Raw genomic sequence first — 26,448 nt, forward strand, 5'->3', positions numbered from 1 at the left:
CAGGAAACTGTATTCAATATCCTGTGATAGGCCATAATGGAAAAGAATATGAAAAAGAATATATATATGTCTAACTGAATTACTCTGCTGTAGAGCAGAAATTAACACATTGTAAATCAACTACACTTCAATAAAATAAATACATATATTTAAATATTATATATATATTTGGGGAAAAAACCCGCTTCAGCAGGTATCATTATCCTCATTTTACCTATGAGGAAATTGAGGTTCAGAGGTGCCAAAAGACTTGCCCAAGGTCAAGCTTCCTTTGTGCATTGATTTGCAAATATTCTTTAATCCTTTCTCTTGGCATGCCTGCTGCAGGTCCCCAAGGCATATCCTGTGCCTATACCCGGTTCCCTCAGTGAACACTCAAGAGACCCCTCTGGCTGGCTGTTTGCCATTCATTCACTCAGCAAGCCCCAAGCCAACTCCTTCTGACTTCCTCCCGTGACCCTGGCTCTTCAGCTTGGAATCCTTTTGACTTCTGACACAGTGTTCAAGTCTTACAGGTTCTCCTTCCTCTGAAATGTCTCGACTCTACCCTTCCCTTCCATCCCAGCTGCCACCACTATGTTTCAACCCTGACTATCTTTTGCAGGCACGGTAGCTGCACTAAGCTTCTAAGGAAGCTTCCAGCTGCCTTCCACAATCTTTCCTCTCTAGTTTCTTCTACAGTGCTGCCCAGGTGATTTCCCTAAACCACAGCTCTAGTCTTATCACTCCCCAACTCTCAAACCTTCAGAGGCTCCCTCTGCCAGCTCCTTACCCTTGACATTTGACCCAACCTATTCTGTCAGTTTTGCTTCCAAGACTCCCTACCCATCCAGCCAAAACGAATGCTTCACTACTCCATGAACAGGCTTCCAGTCAGCTTGTTTGTTCAGCTTAGGATTTCTCTCTCTGCTCTCTCTTCCAGGCAGCTCAAGCTTCAAGAAGCTGTCCTTTATTCTGACTATACTCACTTCCCTCCTTACCCTCATCACCTCTTCCCACTCCACACCCTTTCTTATACAAAATCCTTTAGAGGCGGAATCCTACTTTCCTTGTTATTTACTGAAATGCTTTCACACACAGGTACAACTGATAAACCCCACAACCTATTTTCTAATGGGTCTAGCCACTCACAGGGCCCTGGGTTAACAGGGCACATGGTGTGCCAGGCCTGCTCGTGGCAACAACCAAGCCTGGCCCATTTGAACCCAGCTCTCCTCACAGAACTGTGACTTCTGCATAGAGAACAGACCTGTGGTTGCAAAGGGGAAGGTGGGTGAGGGAGGGATGGAGTGGGAGGTTGGGGTTAGCAGAGTATAAATAGAATGGATAAACAACAAGGTCCTACTGCATAGCACAGGGCACTATAGACAATATCCCATAATAAAGCATAATGGAAAAGAACAGGAAAAAGAATATATATATATGTATAACTGAATCACTTTGCTGTATACCAGAAACTAATACCTTGTAAATGAACTATACTTCAACAAAAATAAAAATAAACCAGATCTAGATTTAAAAAAAAAAAAGCAAACTGTCACTTCTGGTCAAGAGCCCTTCACAGACTTACATTTTTCTTTTAGATCTGACAGCTGTCAACTGATACCTAGAACAGGCACAGCACAAAGAGACCATTCTGGAAGTATCAGTGGTATGAACAAAACTTTGCACTGGCAAGAACATCAGAACGTTAGATCAACTTCCTTGTTTCAACAGAAGAAATCAAGGCACAGAGGCTTCCCTGGTGGCGCAGTGGTTGAGAATCTGCCTGCCAATGCAGGGGACACGGGTTCGAGCCCTGGTCTGGGAAGATCCCACATGCCGCGGAGCAACTAGGCCCATGAGCCACAACTACTGAGCCTGTGCGTCTGGAGCTTGTGCTCCGCAACAAGAGAGGCCGCGACAGTAACAGGCCCGCGCACCGCGATGAAGAGTGGCCCCCGCTCGCCGCAACTAGAGAAAGACCCAACACAGCCAAAAATAAATAAATTAATTAAAAAATTTAAAAAAAAAAATCAAGGCACAGAAAGGGAAGAGACTCGCCCTAGGTCACACAGCAAGAAGGAACCAGAACTAGATCTAGAACTAACGCCTCCTGACTGAAGTTCAGGGCATGCTCCTCTGCACCTTGGAGCCACGCAGATCTAGGGTGAGCAGCCTCAGCTACCAGAGGTCACAACCAAACACGTCACCACCAGTTCAACACGCGTTGCTCTTTCCTCACACTCATCTCAGAGCCTCCCTCGACCTTTCCACAACACAATCTTTCCTCGTCTCTAAGTAACAGTTTTAAAGGTAGGGATCTTCAGCGGCGAGAGGGCTTCCCTGTCAACCGGGTTGGACACAGAAAATACCCGGTGCTGGGAGAGGTTCCCACCGCTAGAGAAGAGGTAGCATCGGAGCTCCCGGGGTCCGAACTCAGCCTCCGGCCCCGCCCCGGCCCTGCCCTCAAGCCCGGCCCCGCCCCAAACGCGCCAAGCCCAAGCAAGCCTGCAGCCGACTCGCTGCATCGTCACCAGGCCTGGGCGGAGCCGAGCTCCCAATCCCTTCCCCCTCTCTAAGATCCGCCCCATTGGCGTAGACAGTCAGAAAACGCGTCCACTGAGAAGGAAGGGGTGGCCGCCATGGCCCTATCCGCTGAGACAACGCGAGAACGGACACAACTTACTGGCAGATTCTAGACCTCGGTCTTTCCGCGTCCTTCTACGCTTAGCTCCCACTCTTGCCGATCCTGCGCCCAAGGGAGAGCCGGAAAGGCCGCTCTGATGAAGTAAGTCTACGCTGACTGAAGTACTGTTGGCGTCGGTCCAGGGGCGGCTGCTGCTACCCCGACAGAGCTCGGGGTGGGATGGGGGTCGGGGGAAGGCCCGAGAAAGGGGCGGGGAGGAGCCGAGCACGTGGAACGCCGGCACGACCCTGGCGTGGGTGGCTGGTTGGGCCGGCGAGCTCCGGCTGTGAGGGAGGAATTGGTGGGCGGGTGGAGCTCGCGCGTCTTGTCGGATCTGCCGCCGTAAAGACGGGGGGAGGGGGACCCCGAGTGTCACCGCTCCGTGTCCGCCCTGAAGGAGCGTTTTTCTAAATCCTGATGTGAAGTTGCCACCCAACACCTGCCAGTGGCTGGACTGCGGGCCCTTGGTGGCGGCTTACCTGAAAGTTGAGGTTGAGGTTGATTTTTTCAAACAGGTCAGCATAACAGCTAACACAAGCGCCTCGTGAGTGCTTAGGCACTGCCAACTGCTTTACAGGCCTTAACTAAGCTTTCCATACACCAGCCCAGTGAGGTAGGTGGTAGTGTAATACCTCCGTCAGACGCAGAAGAGCCCTAGTGAGGTTGTTGCTTACCCGAGGTAACTCGCGAACTAGTAAAGTGACAGAGCCGTGGGATGAACCCAAGCTTCCCGAGGTAACCTCCACACCGAGTTACGGTAGCGACAAAGCCACGCCTTCCACTCGCCGTGTCCAGGAAGCCTCGTCGTCTCCCCAGTTATCCTTAGAAACCATGACACCCCGTCCCCCTGGACGGGCGTGGTGTGGTCCACAGACCTTGGCAGACGCAGAAACAGCCCAAAGGAAAGAAGACTGAGGCCACTGCTTCCTGGAGGAGACAAAAGTCCAGAGCCCCACACTCCAGTTTTAAATAACGGTGGAGATTGTAGTTGAGGTGGCGTCCTGGGGCCGGACCAGCAGGGGTGGAATGCCGTTTCCCCCACGCAGTGTGTCTTTCTGGGCACCATGCTTGGCCCTCTAAGCTTCCGTTTCCTCATTTGTGAGGTAGAGTTTTAAATAAACGCCGACGCAGGGTGGCCACGGCAAGCCCCCTGTGGAGGCCATTTTGCGTAGGGCTTTTCAAACCAGTGGTGTTAGCGTTTTCCACGATGCAGTCCAGTATCCTCTGTAATCCCCATGAACCTGTCTCTGGATATTTAGGATGTGCCTCACTCATAAATGGTATAGTACTGCTGTAGTAGAAAATCTTTTTTTGTTTGGGGGATATAATTCACATACCATAAAATTCTCCGTTTTACGGTGTACGGTTTGGCAGGTTTTGTAGAATATTCGCAAGGTTGTGCGACCATCTTATTCCAGAACATTTCATCACCCCAAAAATAAGCACTGTGGCCCCGGCGCGGCCTAGGCCGAGGCATTGTTAGGCTCCAGGCCCGGGGCCACGGGCCACGTGCTCGGCAGGATGTTGAGGCGGCTGCTCGGGTGCGAGCAGTGGAACCTCCGCTCCGTGCTGAATTTCGGCTGTGGGCCGCAGCCGAGACCGGGCCCACTCTCACAGAGGCCGGGAGGGAGGCTGCCTGCCACCCCACAAGCCTGAGGCCCCCAGGCCGGGCCTTTTCTGGGTGGCACCGGCGGAACTTGGCGGCCAGGCCCAGAAGGGCGTCTTGTGGGAGGGGAAGGAAGCGGTACCCGGAAACTGGGCCGCTCAAACCGGAAGCAGTTTGGAGAGCTGTGCCAAGGCTTCGGCTCGCCTGCGCAGAAAACTGCCCGGCTGGGAGGCAGAGCCGACTCTCTTGCAAGAGGGCCTCCGCAGAGACCCCAGATTTGAGCAAGGGCCGGAAAAACCTCTGAGGAGTGTGCCGAACTTAAGGATTATCGGTGTGCCACCACAGTTGAGACTTGCGGCCGAAGGAACCATTGTAGAAATGAAACGAGATGACCTCACAGCGACATCAACATCAAGGAATGGAGAAGCTAAGCAGCTACCTGAAGTAGAAAGAACAAGTGAGCACACCCATCCGCTGGACCTGTTATTTCATGGCGAACCCACTTACAGAGAGCTACCCTGGATGCTGTGCAAACAACGCTCATCTGGAGGAAACTGCTGGCAGTTTTGAAAAGCAGAAAGTAAAGGACTGTATTTTCAGAATTTATCACTACTGAAATGCTATTTCAGAGCAAAGCTTCAGAGGTATACACTGGTGCCTACCAAAATATACAAAAGATTGATGAGAAGATCTGAGGTTTTCAGAAGCTCTAGGTATTCACCCGATTATCCATCTCACTTGTATATTGTAAGAGCAAATTCAAAGTTGCCTTTTCAGAGATTTTTTTAGCTAAGTGTCTGCAACAGGACAGGTGTCCACTTGTGGACTAAGGGGATCAGCAAGAAGAAGATGAATTAGACATTACAGAATAAGAAAATTAATTTTCCTCAGTACATGTCTCATTTCCATTTTTATCTTAATATGACTCAGAATTCAGGATTGCTGAATTATAAAACTTTATTCTGGCTTGCTATGCTAAACATCAAAATGGAATGCTACTGAAAATAGGGGAGAAAAATGGAAGGATATGTATGCTGATCCAAAATGGAGGTTTTAAAAAATATTACACAGCCAGTCATTTCAACTTCCTACCTAGTGATATATGATCTTTTTGTATAACTCCCACACTTTTTTTTTTTTTAAGATTATGGGTTTCAAAGTATTTCATATTAATGTACTGTACCTGCTTGGGAGTCCTATAGTAAAGTAGATATAAAAACCAAAAGATCTACCAATTCCATTTAGCTTCTTTTAGACTGACTCTGCAAAAGGATCCTATCTAGTCATTTTGATTAAATATAAATTCTATCCCATGAAGCTTTAAATAAAAAGACAAGTTTTCTTTTCTTGAAAAAACTTTTACTGAAACATGAAGTTTCATCATTTGATCTGTAAATTTACCTTTCAACAAGTGTATAATCAAACAGAATAAAGGAAATATGACACCAATATATCCATGTTTTACAAATGAACAAAGCATAAATTTTAGTTTAGAGTCACATTCAACTTGATTCTGGCTTTAAAACAAAACTGCTGTCATACTCATAGAGTACAGACTTGTGGTTGCCAGGGGGGAGGGGCGGGGGGAGGTTGGGGTTAGCAGGTGTAAGCTGTCATATATAGAATGGATGGATAAACAACAAGATCCTACTGTATAGCACGGAGAAGTATATTCAATATCCTATGATAAACCATAATTGAAAAGGATGTTTAAAAAAGAATATATATGTGTAACTGAATCATTTTGCTGTATGGCAGAAATTAACACGTTATAAATCAACTATACTTAAATTTAAAAAAATTTTTTTAAACTGTTGTCATACTAAAGTACTATAAATGGTACTACAGCCTTTGGAAAGCTAGTAATTTGGTGGAATGTTGCCTAGAAAAACATAAACTAGAACACATGGAACACCATAAATCATTTAAAATTCTATAAAAATTTTTCTAAGCTACCACCTAGATAATAAAAAGATATAACAGTTATTCTTGGAAACATAAAACAATTTAATCAGAGTCTTTATCAACTCATGTGGGGTAACTGGAAAAAGCAATTATTCATAACAGAAAAGTAGATTTTCGAGAAGCTATAAAAAAAGGACCTGAACCTTTATACTCCCTGTTCTGTAACCCCTCTTCCTTCAGCACCTGGAAAACCATTTCTCTCTTTCTCCCTCTGGATTTGCCTATTCTGGAGATTTCATATACATCAAATAGATAATACAGTGTGTGGCCTTTTGTGTCCCACTTTTTTATTTAGCATAGTGTTTTCAAGGTTCATCCACATTGTAGCATGCCTCAGTACTACATTCTTTTTATGGCTGAATAACATTCTGTTATATGGATGTGCTGTATTTTGTTTATTGAGTCATCAGTTGATGGAAATTTGGATTGTTTACACTTTGGGGCAATTATGAATAATGCTGCTATGAATATTACTGTCCAGATTTTTATATGGCCATATGTTTTCATTTCTGCTGGATTTTGCTAGGTCATATGGTAACTCTATGTCGAACCTTTTGAGGAACTGCCAAACTGTTTTCCAAAGTGGCTGCAGCGTTTGCGTTCCCACCAGCAGTGTATGAGAGTTCCAATTTCTCCACATTCTCACCAATACTTGTTATTTTTTTTAGGTTTTTTTTTTATTATAACAATCCTGGTAGGTATAAAGTGGTATCTTATTGTGGTTTTTATTTTCATCTACCTATTGACTAATGATGAGCATCTTTTCGTGTTCTAAGTGGCCATTTGTATATCTTTGAAGAAATGTCTTCAGATTTTTTTCCTTATTTTTTAATTGAGTTATTTTTTTCTTGTTGAGTTTATATATTCTGGATACTAGATCCTTATCAAATGTACGATTTAAAAATATTTTCTCCCATTCTGTGGGTTGTCCTTTCACTTTCTTTTTTTTTTTTGAAATGAATGGTGATTGTTTCTTTTTTTAATTTATTTTATTTTTGGCTGCATTGGGTCTTTGTGGCTGCGCGCGGGCTTTTCTCTAGTTGTGGCGAGCGGGGCCTACTCTTCGTTGCAGTGCACAGGCTTCTTGTTGCTGTGGCTTCTCTGGTGCACAGCACGGGCTCTAGGTGCGCGGGCTCAGTCGTTGTGCCTCGTGGGCTTAGTTGCTCCATGGCATGTGGGATCTTCCCGGACCAGGGCTCAAACCCATGTCCCCTGCATTGGCAGGTGGATTCTTAACCACTGTGCCACCGGGGAAGCCCCCTTTTCACTTTCTTGATCATGTGTTTGCACAAAAGTTTTTACTTTTGATGAAGTCTACGTAATCTGTTTTTTCTTGTGCTTTGGATGTCATATTTAAGAAACCATTGCTTATTGAAAGTTCATGATTTATACCTTTGTTTTCTTATAAAAGTCTTACAGTTTTAGAGCTTGAATCCATGAGTTAATTTTCATATATGATGTGAAGTAGGGATCGGATTCATTCTTTTGCAGCTGAGTGTCCAGGTGTCCGAGCAGTTGAAAAGATTATTCTTTCCCCCACTGAATGGTCTTGGTCAAAAATCAATTGGCATAGATATATCGGTTTATTTGTGGACTCTCAGTTCTACTCCATTGATCTATGTTGCTATCCTTGTGCCAGTACCAGTGTCTTGATTACTGTAGCATTGAAATTGGAAAGTGTGAGTCCTCCAACTTTGCTTTTTTTTCCAAGATTGTTTTCACTCTTCTGTGTCCCTTGCATTTCCATATGAATTTCAGGATCAGCTTGTCAATTTCTCCAAAGATGGCAGTTGGAATTTTGATAGTGGTTGTGTTAAATCTGTACATCAATTTGTAGACCATGTTAAGTCTTCCAATCCATGACATGGATGTCTTCCCATTTATGTAGGTCCTCTTTAATTTCTTTCAACAATGTCTTATGCTTTCAGTGTACAAGTTATGCACTTATTTGTTAAGTTCATTCCTAAATAATTTTATTCTTTTTGATGCTAATGTAATGTCACGCTAGTGTATGGTTTTGTATTAATTTCATTTTTAGATTATTCATTGCTAGTGTATAGACGTACAGTTGATTTTTTATACATTATTTATTTACTTATCTTTGGCTTCGTTGGGTCTTCATTGCTGCGCGCGGGATTTCTCTAGTTGTGGCGAACGTGGGCTACTCTTCATTGCAGTGCGCGGGCTTCTCATTGTGGTGGCTTCCCATTGTGGAGCACAGGCTCTAGACTCACGGGCTTCAGTAGCTGTGCAACTCAGGCTCAGTAGTTGTGGCTCGCGGGCTCTAGAGTGCAGGCTCAGTAGTTGTGGCGCCTGGGCTTAGTTGCTGCGCAGCATGTGGGATCTTCCCAGATCAGGTCTCGAACCTGTGTCCCCTGCATTGTTAGGCAGGTTCTTAATCACTGCGCCACCAGGGAAGCCCTGATTTTTATATATTAATCTTGTATCCTGCAACCTTGCTTAAATGACTTATTAGCTCCAGTAGTTTTTGTGTGTGTGGATTCTTTAGGATTTTCTGTATGTATAACATCATGTCATCTGCCAATAGAAATAGTTTTACTTATTCCTTTCCTGTTTGCATGCCTTTTATTTCTTTTTCTTGCCTAATTGCCCCTGGCTAGAACTTCCAGTACAATGTTGAATGGAAATGCTAAGAACAGACATTCTTGTCTTGTTCCTAACCTTAGGAGAAAAGCTTGCAGTCTTTCACTATTTTGATGTTAGCTGTGGGGTAGATGCCCTTTATCAAGTTGTGGAAGCTACTTCTGTGCCTAGTTTTTGTCATGACAGGGTATTGGATTTTGTCTGGTGTTTTTTCTGCATCTCTTGAGAAAATCACGTGGAGGTTTTTCCCCTCATTTATTCTGTTCATATGGTGTATGGCATTGATTGGTTTTCATATGTTGAACTTGGGGTAAATCCTACTTGGTCATGGTGTATTATCCTTTTTATATGCATCTAGATTTGGTTCGCTAGGATTTGGTTGAGGATCTGTGGCTGTGTCCATAAGGTAGGCTGATCTATAGTTTTCTTGTCTTGTGATACCTCTGTCTGGTTTTGGCAACAGAGGACTACTAGCTTTAGAAAGTGAGTTGGAAAATTATAGTAAATATCTTGCATATAATTCTTAAAACCTTTTGGATTATTTTCTTCATATCTATTCCCAGAAGAAGGCATGTACATTTAAATTACTTGATAATTATTGCTCAGTCATTTTCCAAAAAGTTAAATAACGTTTGTTTATTTGTTTGAGATTAACATTGTCTTTCTAGAATAATGGTCTCTTAGAAATTATTATTCTTTATCCTTCAAGTCCTTGAAAGCTTGTGTAAAAGGCAAAGCCAAGCTCAGCCTACCACAACACATTTAATGTCTGTGCCTGGCAGAGTGGCTCCAGAGGAGCTGGGATTCAACATTTCACCCAGAAAATTATAATTGAGTGCTTCCTGTCTAGAGCAGGGTTTCTTAACCTCAGCACTATTTGGGGCTGGATAATTTGTTGTAAGGTGCTGTCCTGTATTGTAGGATGGTTAGCAGCATCAATGCCATAGCAGCCCACCCTTCCCTGCCGCCAAGTTGTGGCAAACAAAAATGTCCCTGGACATTGCCAGATGTCCCCTGGTGGGTGAAGTTGCCCTTGGTTGAGAAACACCAATCTAAAAACTGATTGTGCTGACTTCATATTACTGTCCAATAAAATTGTCTCAATTTTGAATTTTAATCTTTGCTATATATATATATATATATATATATTTGGCTTTGGAGCCTCATTTGTCTCACTCTGTTACCATGTGCTGGTGACTTTCAAATCTATATCTTTAGCCTCATTTTCCCTCTGAATTCCCAGACCCCTTTTTACAAACATCTTGAGATTGGTTTGTTCAAAATCAGACTTACTGTCTTCATTCCTCAAACAGCTCCTCCTCCTTGTCTCTCAGGTCAGAACACTACCAGTTATTCATTTATCAGGTTTCAGCTGCTCTCTCTCCACCTCTCCCATGAAACTCACCTCCTGAATCTTTCTAAATTCAGGGTTCTCTATCCCAAGTATCACTTCCATGTTGGTGGGTTCATGTAACCTGAGTTGCTACAGCAGTCCTTAACTTCCAACTTACTCCCTCCACCGCTGCCTTTCTAAAATGCAGGTTTAGTCATGTTACTCGGCGAACTTACCGAGCACCCAGAGACCTCAGCATCTGACCCTGCCTGCCTCTCTAGCCTAATCTCCCAGCCCCTGTACTTTAGGCTGTGGCTATACCAAACTGCTTGCAGGCCCCTCACTCTGCCAACCTTGCCTGACAGACTGGGTTCAAACTCACTCTCCCCTCTGGCTCTTCCATTCAGAGCCATCACTCCCTTCTCTCCCACTGCAGTGCCTGCACCTGTGCTTGTGTGAGGTGGTGGTTTAGAAATATTGTCTTTGGCCAAAACCAGCACTCACCGATTTATTTCATTATTTACCATGTCCTTCTGATAGTGCAGTGCTCTACTGAGGACAGTGGTGCAAGTGGGCCAATGGCCCTGCCTCCTAATGGGTGATTGACGCCTTTGACTCGCCGTTACCTATGCTTTTCCACTATTCATGCATCATTTCATAACTAAAGCAGACTGGAATCATGTACAGAATGTGCAATCTAAATAAGTTTCCTTTTTTTGTAGAGTTGGTTGGTAATAATGATAATCTTATGTCAGTATGGCTTATTTTTCTTACCAGTTTTCTTATCACCATCCATACGTATTTCCCTTCCTGTGCATAGTGCCTTTAATCTGTAACGTAACTAATTAATAAATACAGCTTTATTCTTTGTCTGAGGCTTAAGATAATTGATCCAAAGGGAAACCTGTGCATGTGGTATTCAGGAGCCATTAAAGTGGTTGCTGAGGAAAATGAATAAAATTATTATATTTTTGGATGGGGATGGGGCAGTGGTAGAATTTCAGAGAAAGGAAATACAGATAGGTGAAAGAGCATACTAGGAACTAGGGAGAGATCATGAACTCGCTTTGGAACATGGTCTGTGAAAGTAGACAGGAGGCAGCCTTTTTATAAGAACTTGATGCTAGGTTAGAGATGAAACGGTGTTTGCAGGTGAGATTGTATTAAGTATAAAATGAAGAGGATCTAGGACAGAACGTTGTTAAACACAGAGTGGGTGACCCAAGAGAAACTAGAGAAGGATTAACTTGACAAGTACGAGGAGAACCAAGAGAAAGATATTCCAGAAACCTAGGGAAGAGTGAAGCTTTGGGGTGTCATGTGTTGTAGGAATAAGGGCTAAAAAGAGACCACTAACTTTGGCAAGTAGGTGATCATTAACCTCAGCAAGAGCATTTTAGCAGAACGGTGAGGATGGAGGAGGCCTGACTACAGTGAGTTGAAGAATGATTGGAAAATAAAGAAGTGGAGTGTGTACATATAGACCATGCTTCCAGAACATTTCTGTTCCTTTTGGGTTGGAAGTGGAGCACATACAAATGAAAAACCTGAGCGTGTTTATAAGCTGAGATAAGGAGAGGGGGAGATTGATTAAACATATGTGAACACAGATGTCTGCAGAGTTTGAGAAGGAAATGAGATCAACAGCCAGGAGGGATGGGTTTGCCTGGAAAAGGCACAGGGACACTTGTTTCTCCAAGACAAAAAGGAAGATGATAAGAATTAGTAAAGGCAGGCCTTTGTGGAGGGGATGAAAAAGAAGTTGGGGGTATTCGTACTGGTAACATCTCTCTTCTGGGTGAGGTAGGGAGCTATGCTGTCTACTAAGTGTGACCAGGAGGAAGTGGGAAGGGATTTTAGGAGAGTGATAACACCCTGGATTGTCGGGAGTGAATCAGACTAGGAATAAATAAAACTAGGTCAATGTATACTGTCTCAGCAGAGGATGAAAGTGAGACATTTGTGATGACTCCAAGTCGGCATGGCTATATTGATGAGCTTTAGTCGTGCTTATTCGTTCTGGCACAGGACTAGAGAGTGGCTGGTTAAACTAATCCAGGTTGTGGAGTCTGCTTCCCACTGACTCTGAAGCAGGCAAATCAAGGACTTCGTTACAGAATTCATGAAATGTTTGGTTAAGTACTATACTCACTAAATATCTCTTCCTTTGTATCGAATAGCCCCAACTCACAATCACAGGTTGACACAGAAGTCGTTGGGTAAATACTGAATTCTGGAACGTAGGTCCAGACTTCTGGTGCTCTGTTTGATGCTAACAGGCACTTCCTACTCAAAAGTAGAAGTTGGAAAATAAAAGCAAATAGATTTTCTAATCTATTCTTTGGTTGCGTTCAGCCCTAGAAATTTTTTTCTAATTTTGTTAACGGCATTTGAATATACTTTTAATGTGTATTCGGTAAGATGTCAGTGTCTCCACTGAGTGGGGAAAGGATCACCAGGTGTTGGGAAAGCATGAAACTCGCAGCAGCTCGTCTGTGTACTACAGTTCAGTCTCTTTAAGAATTCCTAATGTGATTCCCAGTGTTAAAACAACTGATGATTTGATGATTAAGTGATAAATTCAGGCCATACAAGATAAGACTTGAAAAAGCCACTCGAAATAGTTATGGCAACATCAGTGTCTTTAAGACATCATTCCTTATTTCAACAAATGCATGTGCACATCCTTCCCTTTAACAGCTAGTGTACTTCAGGAAACTAAAACACTCTCTAAAGCACATTGAGAAGTCACATGCCACTGGCCCCATTTAATTTGTTCACAAGTTTTCCTGCTTGATACTGAAACCGAGGAAGAGATAGTGTTCACGATTAACTATTCTCTATGAATAGGGATGTGGGTGGATCAAAAGAAAAATTATTATATGCTCTGGAGTTAATCTGGTAAGGAAAAGAAGACTAGCTTAGGAGGGTTCTCATGCCAGGCTCAGACTGTTGTTGGAAAGTAATTGTGAGAGTCTGTCAACACGTCACACAGTGACCTGGGGAATGGAGGTTGGCAGGTTGTCGGGCCAGGCTGTGAGGCAGGCTGTCGGGCCAGGCTGTGAGGTAAGAGGACTGCATGCAGCCAGAGAGATGGCTACAGACGCGTTGGGTTTTATTTGTGTGTCCACCTGGTGGCAGTCCTACAGGTAAGGCTTGGTGGCGGCTTTAATGATAACCCACGTTGGGCCATCCTTTTGCCTAGTTCTGAGCATGAAGGAACTATCAAGAAGCAAACAGGGACTTCCCTGGTGGCACAGTGGATAAGGCTCCACACTCCCAATGCAGGGGACCTGGGTTCGATCCCTGGTCAGGGAACTAGATCCCACATGCACCTCACAGCTAAGAGTTTGCATGCTGCAACTAAGGAGCCCGCCTGCTGCAACTAAGACCCTGTGCAACCAAATAAATAAATATTAAAAAAAAATAATAATAAAAAAAAGAAGCAAACAGAAGAGAGAGGTGTGCACGTGTGTATTTGTATGTAATTTTCTTTCTTTTTCTCTTTTAGCAGCTGAAATGCATAAAAGCAGGGGGCAGAGTAGAAGACATGGGAGAAGGAGCCACCGACACAACCCTTGGTTCAGACAGCATGGTTCTAAGGAGAGGCAAGTGCTGTTGCCCGGCGTCTTACTAGCGTTGACAGCACCCTCACACGCACGTGACTCCCTGGAGGTCTCAGCAAGATGCAGGCTCTGAGGTCGGGCCGACTAGAGTCTGTGCTTCTCACATGCTCCCAAGGGGGTGTCTGCTGGGGGCCAGCCTGCCTGCCACACTTTGAGTAGTGAGGAGGTGGCCACACTTGTCTTTCTTTTCATTGTGACCATGACTTCTGGCTGGAGCCTTAGCCACAGGCTTAGAAGTAAACATTATCTGATACAACTGGAGAGCTCTTTCTCCACGTTTTAGTCTTTCTTCTTTTTTTTCAGCCTATGAAAGTAGCTTTCTGGAAACCTAATTTCATTAATTCAGCCTAAATGCTAAATAAGGCTATATAATACGATAGAGTATTTAATAAACACAAAAAGGTATAAAGAATAATACAATGAATATTAGGTACCTACCACCCAGCTTGAAAAATAAAACAGTGTATACTTAGGTGAAATCCCCATAATAAATATTTTCCACACTCTACTTATCTAATCTCAGAACGTGATTCACCCCACCCCACCCCAGGAGAGGATACCGCTTCACAGTTCAGGGCTGCTGACGTGACTTCTGGCCATAGGAAGTCTTTGCACAGCCCTCTCCTCACCAAAGGAGACCCGTATGCCAATTTCAAAAGTCTTTCACACTCCAGATCTCCTTTTAAAATGGACAGATTTCTAGCTATAGGGTCAGAAGATGTCAAATGCCAGTATGCTTCTCTAGAACAGATTAACTCAAACAGAAAAAAAAAAAGCATCAGAATGTTGTGGAAGAAACAAGGGCTTTGGAATTAGGAAGTCTGGGTTTGACGCTCTACGTTTTCCTGTGTGAAATTGGTCAAGCTACTTAATCACCCACCCTGAGTCACTCTTCTCGTACCATACTTCTGTCGTGAGGTTCGTAATAATGTATGTAAAGGCCCATCAGGCTGCCTGTCTCTGAGTAGGCCCTGTGTATATGGTGGACCTCATTTGGTGCAGAATAATAGGGACTCTGAACCAAAGTCCCCAACATGACCCATACTGTAGAAAGATCAGGACAGGTACTCAATGTTTGTATGTTTTATGAGGAGAACCATGGATACTCTTTGGGCCCCAGGCCTTCCCTCAAGAGCGCGTCGTGCAGCAAACTGTGATCTGCACAGGGAGAGAGTCTTGATTCAGCTTGGCAGAGTCACGTGGAAGCCGGCTGGACAGCCACCTTCCGGGCTCCCTGTGGAAAGAATGGGGCAGCGGTCCTTGGGCTAGAGATGTAGACCTTTGTTATAACACTTAATCCTTCCTCCGCTTGCTGCTGATCACACGTGAGCTTCCTCAGGAAGCTCTGGGCTGTAAAAAGGGAGAATAAATAATTTTCTCTAAAACTGTGCATAGTTAGTATTTATAGACAAAAGAGTCTTCGATTCCTTTAACCTAGTTTTGCAGTTTGTATTCCTTTTGGTGTTATAGGGGGCAGGGGAAGTTCTTAATTTTAAAGTGGATTTTACCAGAATTCTAAAATTAGGTCTTTTGTTCTTTCATTATATCCTTCAGCCTATAATTGCCACAGAAGCTGCTTGTAGCTTTGCAAAATGCGTATTTAAACCATGGCTCTATCCCGGTATTGCTGAGCAAATCACCTCTGTGCCCTGAACCCCAGTTTCTCCATCTGCAGGGTTGAGTAACCAAGTAAAATTTAAACTTTTGTACTGCTGAATCCAATAAAAAATGAAATTCACCTGGCCTTGTAACTGCTGTTGAGCTGACAAATGAGCCCAGCTGGTAAAATTCTTATTGGCCAAGATTTCTGTTCTCATTTTCATCTGGAAAATTCCAAAAGACCTCACAAAATGCTCAAATGAGGAGATACAAAAGAGGAACTACTGTGACCTGCATCCTCTTAAGGATGAGAAACCAAAAACCGTGCCCTAGCTTTGGTGTATTTGCAGTAGGTAAACTGCTTCCAAGAAAAAGAGGGGTCAGTGCTCCCCAAGTAATCAAGGGTTGGGGTGAAGGCTGTGGAACTGCAGGACCCCAGAGTCAAAGAATGACTGGGACTCACTGGCTGCAAGCTAACCCTGACTGTGTGTCAACAGGAATAATACAAGGGTGCAGCAAAGCCCACAGGGTTCCAGCCACAGCGATGATGAGGCCCCGTCGACCTCCTCAAGCACAGCTGGCAGCTCTTCTGTGCCAGGTAAGGCAGCCTGCTGGACAGGGCTCCTCCGGCCCTGCCCATGGGAAAGATGAAAGCTAGTTGTGCCTCGTCATCTAGTTATGTCTGTTCTGGCTGCCCTTCTCCTCAGTCCTGTGTGTCTTCACTTGTTTGTGGGTACACTCCATGTGTGTCATCAGCCCATTCCTGGCTTGGAGGAAATTCTGGGAGCAAATTGAAACAAGAACCGTGATCCTGAGGCAAACAGCTCCCCACAGGACTGAACTGGGCCCGGGATGGTGACTGGCAGTGCTAGCCCACCTCCTGCCCCTCAGGAAAGACCGGCAGCTGTGAGGGGTGGTAGGCAGGCCCCTGGGCTTCTCGCTGGGTGGCTCGGTTCACAGTGTTTTAAGTTGGATTTTATTTCTTTTGACTAAAGATCTACCAGGTTATTACTTTGACCCTGAAAAGAAACGCTACTTCCGCTTGCTCCCTGGACATAACAACTGCAACCCCCTCACGAAGGAGAGCATCCGGCAGAAGGAAATGGAGAGCAAAAGGCTGCAGCTGCTAGAGGAAGAGGACAAGCAGGGAAAGGTAGGCTCCACAGCCCCAGGAGCTGCCCTGTCCCCTCCACTCCTGCCAGCATCCACCCACTGCCACAAGGAGGTGCCAATTAAACGCCCCTGTAACCCTCAGCGTAGCGCACTTTAGGAGGGTGGCGTCGAATTGTCCCTGGCAGGAACCTGATGAAGAGAATAAGAACAGGCAAGAAATCTCCTCCCACCACCACCCCCCTTTTCTTACTTGCTGGGTTTCATCAGGAATTCTTACATTCTGTCCTTCCCCAGGAGACTATTGGGTAGCAGCCCAATACAGCCTCTGTAACTGTGTATTTTAAATAGAAAACCAGAGTGTGTGGTTTGGATACAAGGGTTTCTGGTACCCCTTCTGGAGATGAGATGCCAGGACATTTCCGTGATCATGGGGACAATAGAATGGAAAGTCTGGGCCCCACAGTAACCGTAGGTCGAATGGAAAGGGTGTTACAGACCTGAGTGTCCAGTGCCATTCCTGCACTCGCTAGCTCAGTGGCCTCATCTCCTCAGTATAAATTGATGGGGGACTTGGAGAGGTGCTGAGCAGACTTCCCATCTCACACATACTTCCTTGTGATAGGTTTTTCCTCTTTCCAAGGAGAGGAGACTAGAATCCTAAAAACATAATTCATTATACAATAACATAAAGCTTCACTGAATCTTTCTCTCTTTTAGAAAACAGCCAGGTTGGGATTTAATGCATCTTCCTTACTACAAAAAAGCAAGCTGGGTTTTCTCAACGTCACCAGTTACTGCCGGTAAGATAACGCCTCTTTGTTATGTTTTCTTCATGGACGTTCTTTTCCTATTTCTTATTTCCATGATCCAAGAATTGTCAGGATAGAGCACGTAGCTGCCCCGTGAGGAGTGTTCACAGCTGAGGAGCTTCAGCTCGACAGCCTGCTTCTGCTGCTGAAATCAGCCCTGAGAGAATCGTCCTTCCTTTAGAGCCAGTGAGAGAGGAGAGGGGATCTAGGCAGAGAAATTGGGCAGGAATTTCTCAAGATGACTCCTCTTTGTTACTTGTAAATCATTTCTAGTTAAGTAGAAGGTCCTTTAACTTCATCCCGTCAGCCTTCTGCCTCTTTTTCTCCTTCTGATGAGTTGTCACCAAAAAGCGAAAGTTAAATGGATGTGTACTAAACTTTAAATACTGGTGATATCTGATACAGTTCTAACTAAAGCCCTGTGAGATAGGTTGACACATTCCCCAGGTTCCAGAAGGAGACTGAGACTCAGAGTGGAACGATTTGCTCAAGGTAAAGCTAGAAAGCTGGGGGATCTGTCTGACTCCCCAGCCTGAGCTCCTAACCCCTGCATTCTGCTGCCTCCCACTCTACCTGGGCCAGTGAAGAAACAACATGGGTGTGGGTGGTCTACCCAGGGAGGCCCCCTCAGGGAAGGCCAGCCCTGCAGGCAGTGTCAGCCAGGGCAGGTAGGGGTGTGCTTGTCCTGTGTTTCTCTCCTTCTGAGAGGGAAAAGAGTTAAAGGTCTAGTTAGGAAGATCTGTTCTTCACCCTAAAACGTGCTCGGTCTTTGGTGGAGAGGAAAAGGGGTAACCGGATGGGCAGCTGCATGCCTGGCTCTTCGTGGACTGCGTGCCCTTCAGCAGGTTGTTTCATTTCTCAGGCACATTCTCCTCATCTCGAGAACGAGTTGCACTAGATGATCCAACACAAGTCCTTCTAGTTCTGACTTTCTTTGACACTGTGAATGAGCCACCCATTTCTTTGCTTTAGTTTTCCTAAGAGTTCTAAAATTGAGATTCTTGGGGGCCTTGCTCAGCTCCATTGCTGAGATTTAACGTGGAGAGAGAGCTGACGAGAGAAGGTGGTCTTCAGGGTGTGGGACAGAGCAGAACCCCTGCATCTTCATGGATATCCAGGGACGATGTCCATACCTCCCCTGCTCCCCTCTTTCTCCTCTGCAGTTTAGCCCATGAGCTGCGAGTGAGCTGCATGCAGAGGAAAAAGGTCCAGGTTCAGAGCTCGGATCCCTCCGCTTTGGCAAGTGACCGATTTAACCTGATACTGGTGAGTGGGAGGGAGCCATCTGTAGGTTCCAGAGACATAGTTGCCATCCCCTGGACAATTCGTGGCTTTGCATTTGTTTTCATCAAGCCTGGCTGTGTAGAAGCCACTAGCCATGAAAGCAGGTTTTATGGTTTTAACAAGCACCTACCAGCTACCCATTGGCAGATGCCAAGCTGGCAAGACAGGCTGTGCTGTGACCATTGTCACCCCCACTACAGCTCTGTCATTTGACATTAGAGCCGGGGTCCACACACGCTGACAGAGAACCATCACAAAGTAACTTTCCCATGGGTGTGTTGTGTACACAGTTGAAAAGTTACATGGAGGACTAGGGGCTTCTGATCCTTTCCATACTGGACAGGATTTGGTGGCCAAACCTGAAGCACCAGTGTCCTTCAGTAGCAACAGCGTATTAGTTTCTTGCTTTCTGTCCCTGACCTCAGTAACAGGGGCCTGCAGGCCATGTCTCTGGGCCTGCACATCCAGCACACCTCCACTGCATCATTTGCGGGGAGCAGAAAATGATCTCTCTGCTTCTGGTTTAGACCCAGACTGGAAGCCAGGGGGCAGAGAAATGTTGGCAGAGGATCAGAGGGTCCACTGCAAACAGAAGTAGCCAGACCTCTCAGCTGGACTGGCAACTCCTGGAGGCCTTCCTGGAGGCTGAGGGACAGCCAAGGAGAGTGAGAGAAGGACACAAAATAGAGAGCCTCAGCCTGGTGGTTTACTGACAGGACTGGAGGCTGAGGCTACGGAATTTACCCTTGAGGTCCTGCCCCAGGACCTCTACAACAGAGCCCTTCACGTAAGGAGTGTCAGGGGCCAGGACTCATGTTTTCTCCTGTGTTTGGGGAACAGTTTGACCTGAATCAAGTAGAATACTTTCTTGTGGTGGGTTCCCCTCAGGAGCCCCTTCCCTGGGGTTCTTCAGTAAACTGGGTGGGGACAGTAGAGATCACTGTCACCTGCTGCTTAGCATGGCCTGAGCACCTGTTCTTCATACTTTGTGTGCTGGTGTTTGGAAGACCCTCCCCATGATCCAGAGTTACGAAGACTGGATGGCTGGTGTGACCCAGAGGGGTGGGAAGGGCAGTTTGTCACCCAGGGATCAGAGTTTTCAGATCTGACTCTAGTCACTGGTAATGATTCTTCAGGAATATAACTATTCTTGCCAAGTAAACTTGCAAAGTGAGTGTGTTTTCACCAGCACCCAAACCCATGTGTATTTGTGTGTGTTATATTTATAAATATATTTAAAAAAACACATAAACATATAAAGGTTTTGCTTTGAAATAATTATTAACCACATTTTTTAAATGAAAACACAAAATCTTAAAAATAACCCACATCCCAGTGCCATCTTTCCTATTGTAATTTTTCCCCCATGCGATGCCTTTCTTTTTACTAGGTGATAATCACAATGCTTATGTAATAGGAATACAATTTTGCTTTCTTCTTTTACCCCTTGGCAGTTATAATCAGCATTTTCCACATTTCTGTGTGGCTTTCATGATGGCCACATTGCTCTGTCACCACGCGGCTCATCTAAACTCCTCTGGGTGGACGTTAGGACTCTCCCAAACCCAGTTCTGAGAGGGGTCACTGTGCAGACTGGCCGTGCCCCCTCACTGCCTTTTTTGCTCCTGAACTGTGAGACCAGATGCCTGTCAGCTTTGCCCAGTGATGGCTTCACCAAGTAGGGGCAAGTCAGGTCATTTCGCACTTCCTCATGGGCGAGAACCCTCACCTGGTGAAAACACACAAGAGCGTGGGAGCTAGGTAGACGGTCTTTCGGCAGACTGCGTGGCTCAACCTGGGAGGCCACCCACAGTCCGCCTCCCTTCTCCAGGCGGATACCAACAGTGACCGGCTCTTCACCGTGAACGATGTCAAAGTCGGGGGCTCCAAGTATGGCATCATCAACCTGCGTGGCCTGAAGACCCCCACGCTCAGGGTGCACATGCATGAAAACCTCTACTTCACCAACCGGAAGGTATGCTGCGCTTCCCTTTAGCCATGGCAGCCTGCTCTGCCATTGGATCCAGGGCACTGCAGTAATTGGCCAAATTCAGAGTAGAGGAGAGAGCTTTGTGAAGAAGGCAGGGCTCGGTTACCTCATTTTCTCAAGGGAAAAAATGGAGTTTTAGATCCTGAGAACTCATAGGGGAAGAAAAGGGCCTCATCAGTTTCTCATCTTGGAAGAGAAATGAATTTACATGGGGGAGGACTTGAAGCAGTGTTGCTTTAATTAAACTGTTGCAGGGACTTCCCTCCGGGGGGTTAAGTTGATCCAAAGGAGCTGATGCTAAAGCACAGAGTTCCTGGGAGGTGGGCCACAGAGGGCTGGGTGGAGGGCCCTCCCAATGTATCAGAACATTATGTCAATCTTCCAGTCAGTCGTAGCCAGCACTGAAATTTATGTAAATGTAAGGAGCCTGCTATCTAGGGGGCAACTTTTAACATTGCAGTGGGTGATGGCTGCATCTGTAAGAAGCTGTGATTTTCTGTTCTGTTGAGACATGAGCCACAAGATGGACACAGGTTGAAAATGGTTTCTGGGTGAAGTGAGATCTGTTGCAGAGAATTCATCCCTGGCCTATACCAGAGGGTATACCAGATGGCTCATTGTGATGCCCATGCTATGCTGATGATGAAGGACTGAGGCCTGGGGGTTACTTCTTCCCTTTCCCCTCAAGGTTCTGCACGGTGGGGCAGGGAGCTTCCTTGTTCTCAGAATGCTCGTTCCAGTCCCTATTCAAGGAGTGAGACCTGAAGAAAGCAGTCAGTCACATTACTGTTCTATAAGAAAGTATTTGTCTGTTTCTCTCCATAAGTTGGCATCAAACCAATCTTGCCATCTGGCTGTGTGTTTCCTCACCAGGTGAACGCTGTGAGCTGGGCCTCGCTGAATCACCTGGATTCCCACATTCTGTATCTTTTGGCAGGTGAAGAGGTTTGGTGAGCCGGCCATGCCCTGATGTAGACCAGGGCATCTGTGGGGTTTGTGAGATGGTGTTTTAGTGTCCAGAGGTCTAGGCCATTCTGCACGAATGTCTCACCTTGTAGGAAAGAGCAATGCACCCACTAGAAAACAAGGATTCCCGTGGAGCACAGAGAAGTAGCTGAGGTCCGGGAATGACGTCAGTGTTACCAGGTGCCAGACACTGTTCTGGAACTTGAGAGTTGGTGCTTTAGCAGAGGAACAAAGCAGAAAGGAACAGTAAAGCCTTGAAAAGGAACCCCAAATCCTCCTGAGGCAGAGGAGGAGGAGCCTCCCAAGGCAGGGAGGCTGAGGGCACACACCAGAGAAGGGTGTTCCTTTGACATCGGACTGGGGCTGTGGGCTCTGGGCCTAGGTCCCCTGCCCAGAGATGGCCTTCTTTAGAGCACTCTTCATTCTAGTCTCTTCCTTCCCTACCCAGAGAGCCATCTGGGCTTTGTAGGAGCACACAGTACAGTGTCAGGGTAGCTGGGATCCCTGGGGTCTCTTTTTTTTTTTTTTTTAACTTTATTTTTATTAGGATATGATCTGGCGACATCCCTTTATTTATTTATTGCAGTACACGGGCCTTTCACTGCTGTGGCCTCTCCGGTTGCGGAGCACAAGCTCCGGATGCGCAGGCTCAGCGGCCATGGCTCACGGTCCCAGCCGCTCCGCGGCATGTGGGATCTTCCCGGACCGGGGCACGAACCCGTGTCCCCTGCATCAGCAGGCGGACTCTCAACCACTGCGCCAGCAGGGAAGCCCCCTGGGGTCTCTTGATGATGCAGAGGAGAGCTGTCCGTCATGTCCTTCATGGAGTGATACTGTTTGACCCAAAGCCAAAGCCACATGTTAATGAGTCGTGTTGTGGTTCATTTCCATAATAACTGAGTTCGCTCACATAAATGAAACTATGTGGCCACTTGTCATACCTGAAGCCAGCTTCAGAGTTGTCATAAGGTTAACTAGTTAACATCTGTGAATACACTTAGCACAGTGCTTGGCCATGTCACGGGTCCTCAACAAATGATGCCTGAATTGGAATCTATTGGTTTGGGGTTTTTGTTTTTGTTTTGGGGGAGGGTTGTTTGTTTGTTATTTTATTTATTTGGCTGCCCTGGGTCTTAGTTGCGGCACGTGGGATCCTTTTTTTCTTTCTTTCGTTTTTTTTTTTAAGTTGTGGCATGTGGGCTCTTAGTTGCCGCATGCGGGATCTAGTTCCCTGACCAAGGATTGAACCCAGGTCCCCTGCATTGAGAACACAGAGTCTTAACCACTGGACCACCAGGGAAGTCCCTCAACGGGTTTTAAAGCTTAAAGCACATTAGAGATCTGATTATAACTTTTATGTAAGACAAACAGAAAACTGTGTGTTCTGTAAATTGAAAGTTTTCTGTGGCTTTCATTTGGTGGGGTTTGTGGGGTGACGGGACCACCTGTTACTGTCTTGATCTTACCAGAGGGCAGAAGAGATCAAGCCTTAAAAGAGAGAAAACAAGAACCTCGCTCTCATTTCTGATATTCAGACAATATGGCATTTATCCATGATTCTCTTTGTGAGGATAAAAATCCATATATAGGGGCTTCCCTGGTGGCGCAGTGGTTGAGAGTCCGCCTGCCGATGCAGGGGACACGGGTTCGTGTCTCAGTCCGGGAAGATCCCACATGCCGCGGAGCGGCTGGGCCCGTGAGCCATGGCCGCTGAGCCTGCGCGTCCGGAGCCTGTGCTCCGCAACAGGAGAGGCCACAACAGTGAGAGGCCCGCGTACCGCAAAAAAAAAAGAAAAAAAAAAATCCATATATAGGCATACCTCAGAGATAGACAGATGCAGATACAGGTGTAAGAGTTACGTTTACACTATACTGTAGTCTGTTAAGTGTGCAGTAGCTTCACGTTTGAAAAACAATGTACATACCTTAACTTAAAAATACTTTGTTGCTAAAAAATACTAATAAAATACTAATCATCTGAGCCTTCAACAGGTCATAATCTTTTTGCAATAGTAACATCAAAGATCACTGATCACAGATCACCATTAACAAAATAGTAATGAAAAAGTTTGAAATATTGTGAAAATTACCAAAATGTGACACAAAATGAGAAAATGCCACTGGGAAGATAGCACCAGTGGACTTGTTCAACACCAGGTTGCCACAAATCTTCAATTTGAAGAAAAAAACAACAACACTATCTGTGAAGGGCAGCAAAGGAAAGCACAGTAAAAGAAATGAGTGTGGTCTGTTGTGGTTTGGTCAGCGGCCTGCCCTCTGGTGGTCATTTCAGGTAATCTTCAGGCTTTTGTGCACCTGATGCTTCTGCTGAAGGTCTTAAACTTTCTTCCTTTACAAAAATGACACATGGTTCAGACCTGCACTCTGCGCTTTTCCCCAGAGTGGTGGGAGGTCAGACTGAACGTTTTCTACACTTAGCAGGTTCTTCATTGACCTGTGGCCTTTTAAAGGATTAGCTCTATGATACTGGCCCTATAAGTGTGATACAAAGATTGAGTGTAACCTGGGTTTCAGCCACAGTAACATGGGTAAGTGCACACGGGTAAGGACTTTCTCCCACATCCTTGCCCTACAAACGTAGAAGGAAAAGAGATTTATCTCAGAAGGAATTGAGCTGCCCAGATACAGTGTTCTCATTTATAGTTTCAGCAGCCTCTATACTAGAGATATTTAACATGGGACTTACCACCCAAGGCAACATGATACCCACACATCACACATTCAGATGGTCAAGATCGTTGCCTGATTGCTTGGCAAAGATGTACCTTTTTCAGTGAGGTGTTGCTTGGCAAAGATGTACATTTTCAGTGAGGTGTGTGTGTTGATTCCACCAGCATGTATTGGGCATCTAGAATCCCTGTGCAAGGTGCTGGAGCTGGGCACCTCAGCAGGTGGTCAGTCTTTGCAGTGATGTCAATGGGGAATTGTAGGGTGCAGGGATTGGGGTGGCCTTCCTGGTGGTGGTTCCCACATGGGAAGGAGGGCGTGGAGCTCCCATTAGAAGAGTGAGAGGAAAGCTTGGCACATTTGGCAGCAGTAAGTGGTTTGGTATCGGTGACGTCTCTGGCTAGGTAGTGCCTTGCAAAACCAAATCCTTGGGGCTGTGGGATGCCCCTGGAGGACTGTAGTCATGGATTCATTTCTCATATAGCAGTGAAGGTGGTAGGCTGGTGAGGGTGAGACCTCGGATGGAAGGCTGTTGCAAGACTAAAGACGGTGGTGGAGAGGGTGTGAACTGATGAGCAGGAATGGAGGGGACACGAGTTTAAGAGGCTTAGGACCTAGACCAGGGAATCTTGGTGATAGGAGAAGGTCCAAGGATGGAACGCCAGGAGAGTGGTTGTGGAGGCCAAGAAGGAGTGTATAGGTAGAAATTGTGCTGCATGGCCCGGGGTAGGACTGGAAATCCTTCATCACATTTAGTATTAGGAGCTCACTGGAGATCTTGGGGAGAACATTTCACTGGAAAGGTGAGGGTCTGACCTGGATTTTAGTGGGTTGAAGAGTAAAAGAAAGGCGAGGAAGTGGGGATAAACACAGGCTCCTCTTGAAGCTCTGAAGGGAAAGGGAAAGGAAACAAATCAATCAGAAGACGGTCCGATAGAAAAGCAGGCAAAGGATATAAAGAGGCAGTTCACAGTAAGGGAAACGCAAATAACTATAATCAGATGTAGTTCAGAGAAATGCAAGTTAAAAGGAGATATTTTATGCCCGTTCAGATAAACACGATTTTTAAGGTCTGATAGTGCCAAGTTTTGGCCTAGGTGGAGAATGGGGGGAAATGCTGGTATAAGTAAACGATACAGCCACTTCAAGTTGGAGATGCGTGTACTTTACAACCCCCCAGTTCCACCCTAGGTATAGCAGTGTTTTCAAACTGTGAGTCATGACCTATCCTATAAACTGTGGCCCAGGAAATCAGCTTATTGAGCAGCTTTTTATTTTTAATGAAATAGGTTAGAAAATATCAGTTTCATATTTAGTAAGTGTAAATATTTTATGAAACTTTTGTTTCAAATGTTTGTGTGTATATAGCACACTGTGGTGAAAAATGAAATTCTTAACCACAGATGTAAGAAACTGTCTTAGAGAAGCCTCCCATACATGGGAGTGGGAGACAGGAGGATAGGAAGAGAGGCTTATTTCAGCAGCAGAGGGGGAAAAAAAAAAGCGAAAACCATCTCAGTGCTCATCAGCAGGAGACTGGATAAATAAATTGTGGTCTGTTCATACAAAGGAATGCTCTGCGGTGAAAACAGATGAACTGGAGTTACAAATATGAATACAGTTGCATCTAGGAGACAATGCAGATTGAGCTGTTGTAGGAGATTCTGTGTGATGCCATTTACATGCGTTTTAAAATCAAACACATAAATGTGTTCTTTATATTGTTGATGGACAAATGTGTAGTGGAAATACTAAGCCCTAGAACTCAGACCAGTTTTAGAAGAGCGATTCTCTCTGGGTGGAGGAAAGTTAAAAGGGGGCCTTTAACTGTATCTGTGACATTTTCTTCCTTTTAAAAAATCTGAAACTAAATATGGAAAATGTAAACATGTTAAATGTGGATGATGGGTATTATTATACCTTTTTCGAAGGGTACCGATGCCCCTTCTCCTCCCAGAGGAGACTTGTACTTGGCTGTCCTTAACGGCTTTTCCAGGCTGTGCCTCATGGGAATTGCAGAGACTCCAGGCTGTGCCACCCTGCTCCCAGCGTCATTGTTTGTCAGTAGTCATCCAGGTACAAGGGGTCCTTTTCCTTTGGATAAGGAGGTGCTAAGGGACATCTTTGTCCTTTGCCTCCCAGGAGCTGCAGCCAACAGCAGCATAAGCTCCGTGGTGATGGCTTGGACAGGAGGGGT

General features: G+C 45.5%; 1 protein-coding gene and 1 pseudogene across 4 annotated transcripts in view; both read left to right on the forward strand.

Moving 5' to 3' along the window:
• Positions 1-2,583: 2,583 nt before the first annotated feature.
• The window catches only part of DCAF4 (DDB1 and CUL4 associated factor 4), a 29,782-nt gene continuing 5,917 nt past the window's right edge, over positions 2,584-26,448 (forward strand). For 2 of the 4 annotated variants that reach the window (XM_032623272.1, XM_032623271.1), the window contains exons 1-9: positions 2,603-2,770; positions 13,688-13,784; positions 15,899-15,999; positions 16,397-16,554; positions 17,232-17,314; positions 18,487-18,589; positions 20,439-20,582; positions 21,471-21,520; positions 26,248-26,327. In XM_032623272.1, the coding sequence (XP_032479163.1) occupies positions 13,696-13,784; positions 15,899-15,999; positions 16,397-16,554; positions 17,232-17,314; positions 18,487-18,589; positions 20,439-20,582; positions 21,471-21,520; positions 26,248-26,327 (808 nt within the window). In that variant the 5' untranslated portion in view covers positions 2,603-2,770; positions 13,688-13,695. Of the gene's footprint in view, positions 2,771-13,687; positions 13,785-15,898; positions 16,000-16,396; positions 16,555-17,231; positions 17,315-18,486; positions 18,590-20,438; positions 20,583-21,470; positions 21,521-26,247; positions 26,328-26,448 lie in introns of all 4 variants that reach the window. The other 2 variants (XM_032623269.1, XM_032623270.1) reach the window with 2 other exon arrangements.
• On the forward strand, positions 4,190-5,146 carry LOC116748642 (annotated as a pseudogene).

The sequence above is a fragment of the Phocoena sinus genome, chromosome 2, assembly GCF_008692025.1.
Source record: "Phocoena sinus isolate mPhoSin1 chromosome 2, mPhoSin1.pri, whole genome shotgun sequence".
NCBI classification, from domain to species: domain Eukaryota; kingdom Metazoa; phylum Chordata; class Mammalia; order Artiodactyla; family Phocoenidae; genus Phocoena; species Phocoena sinus.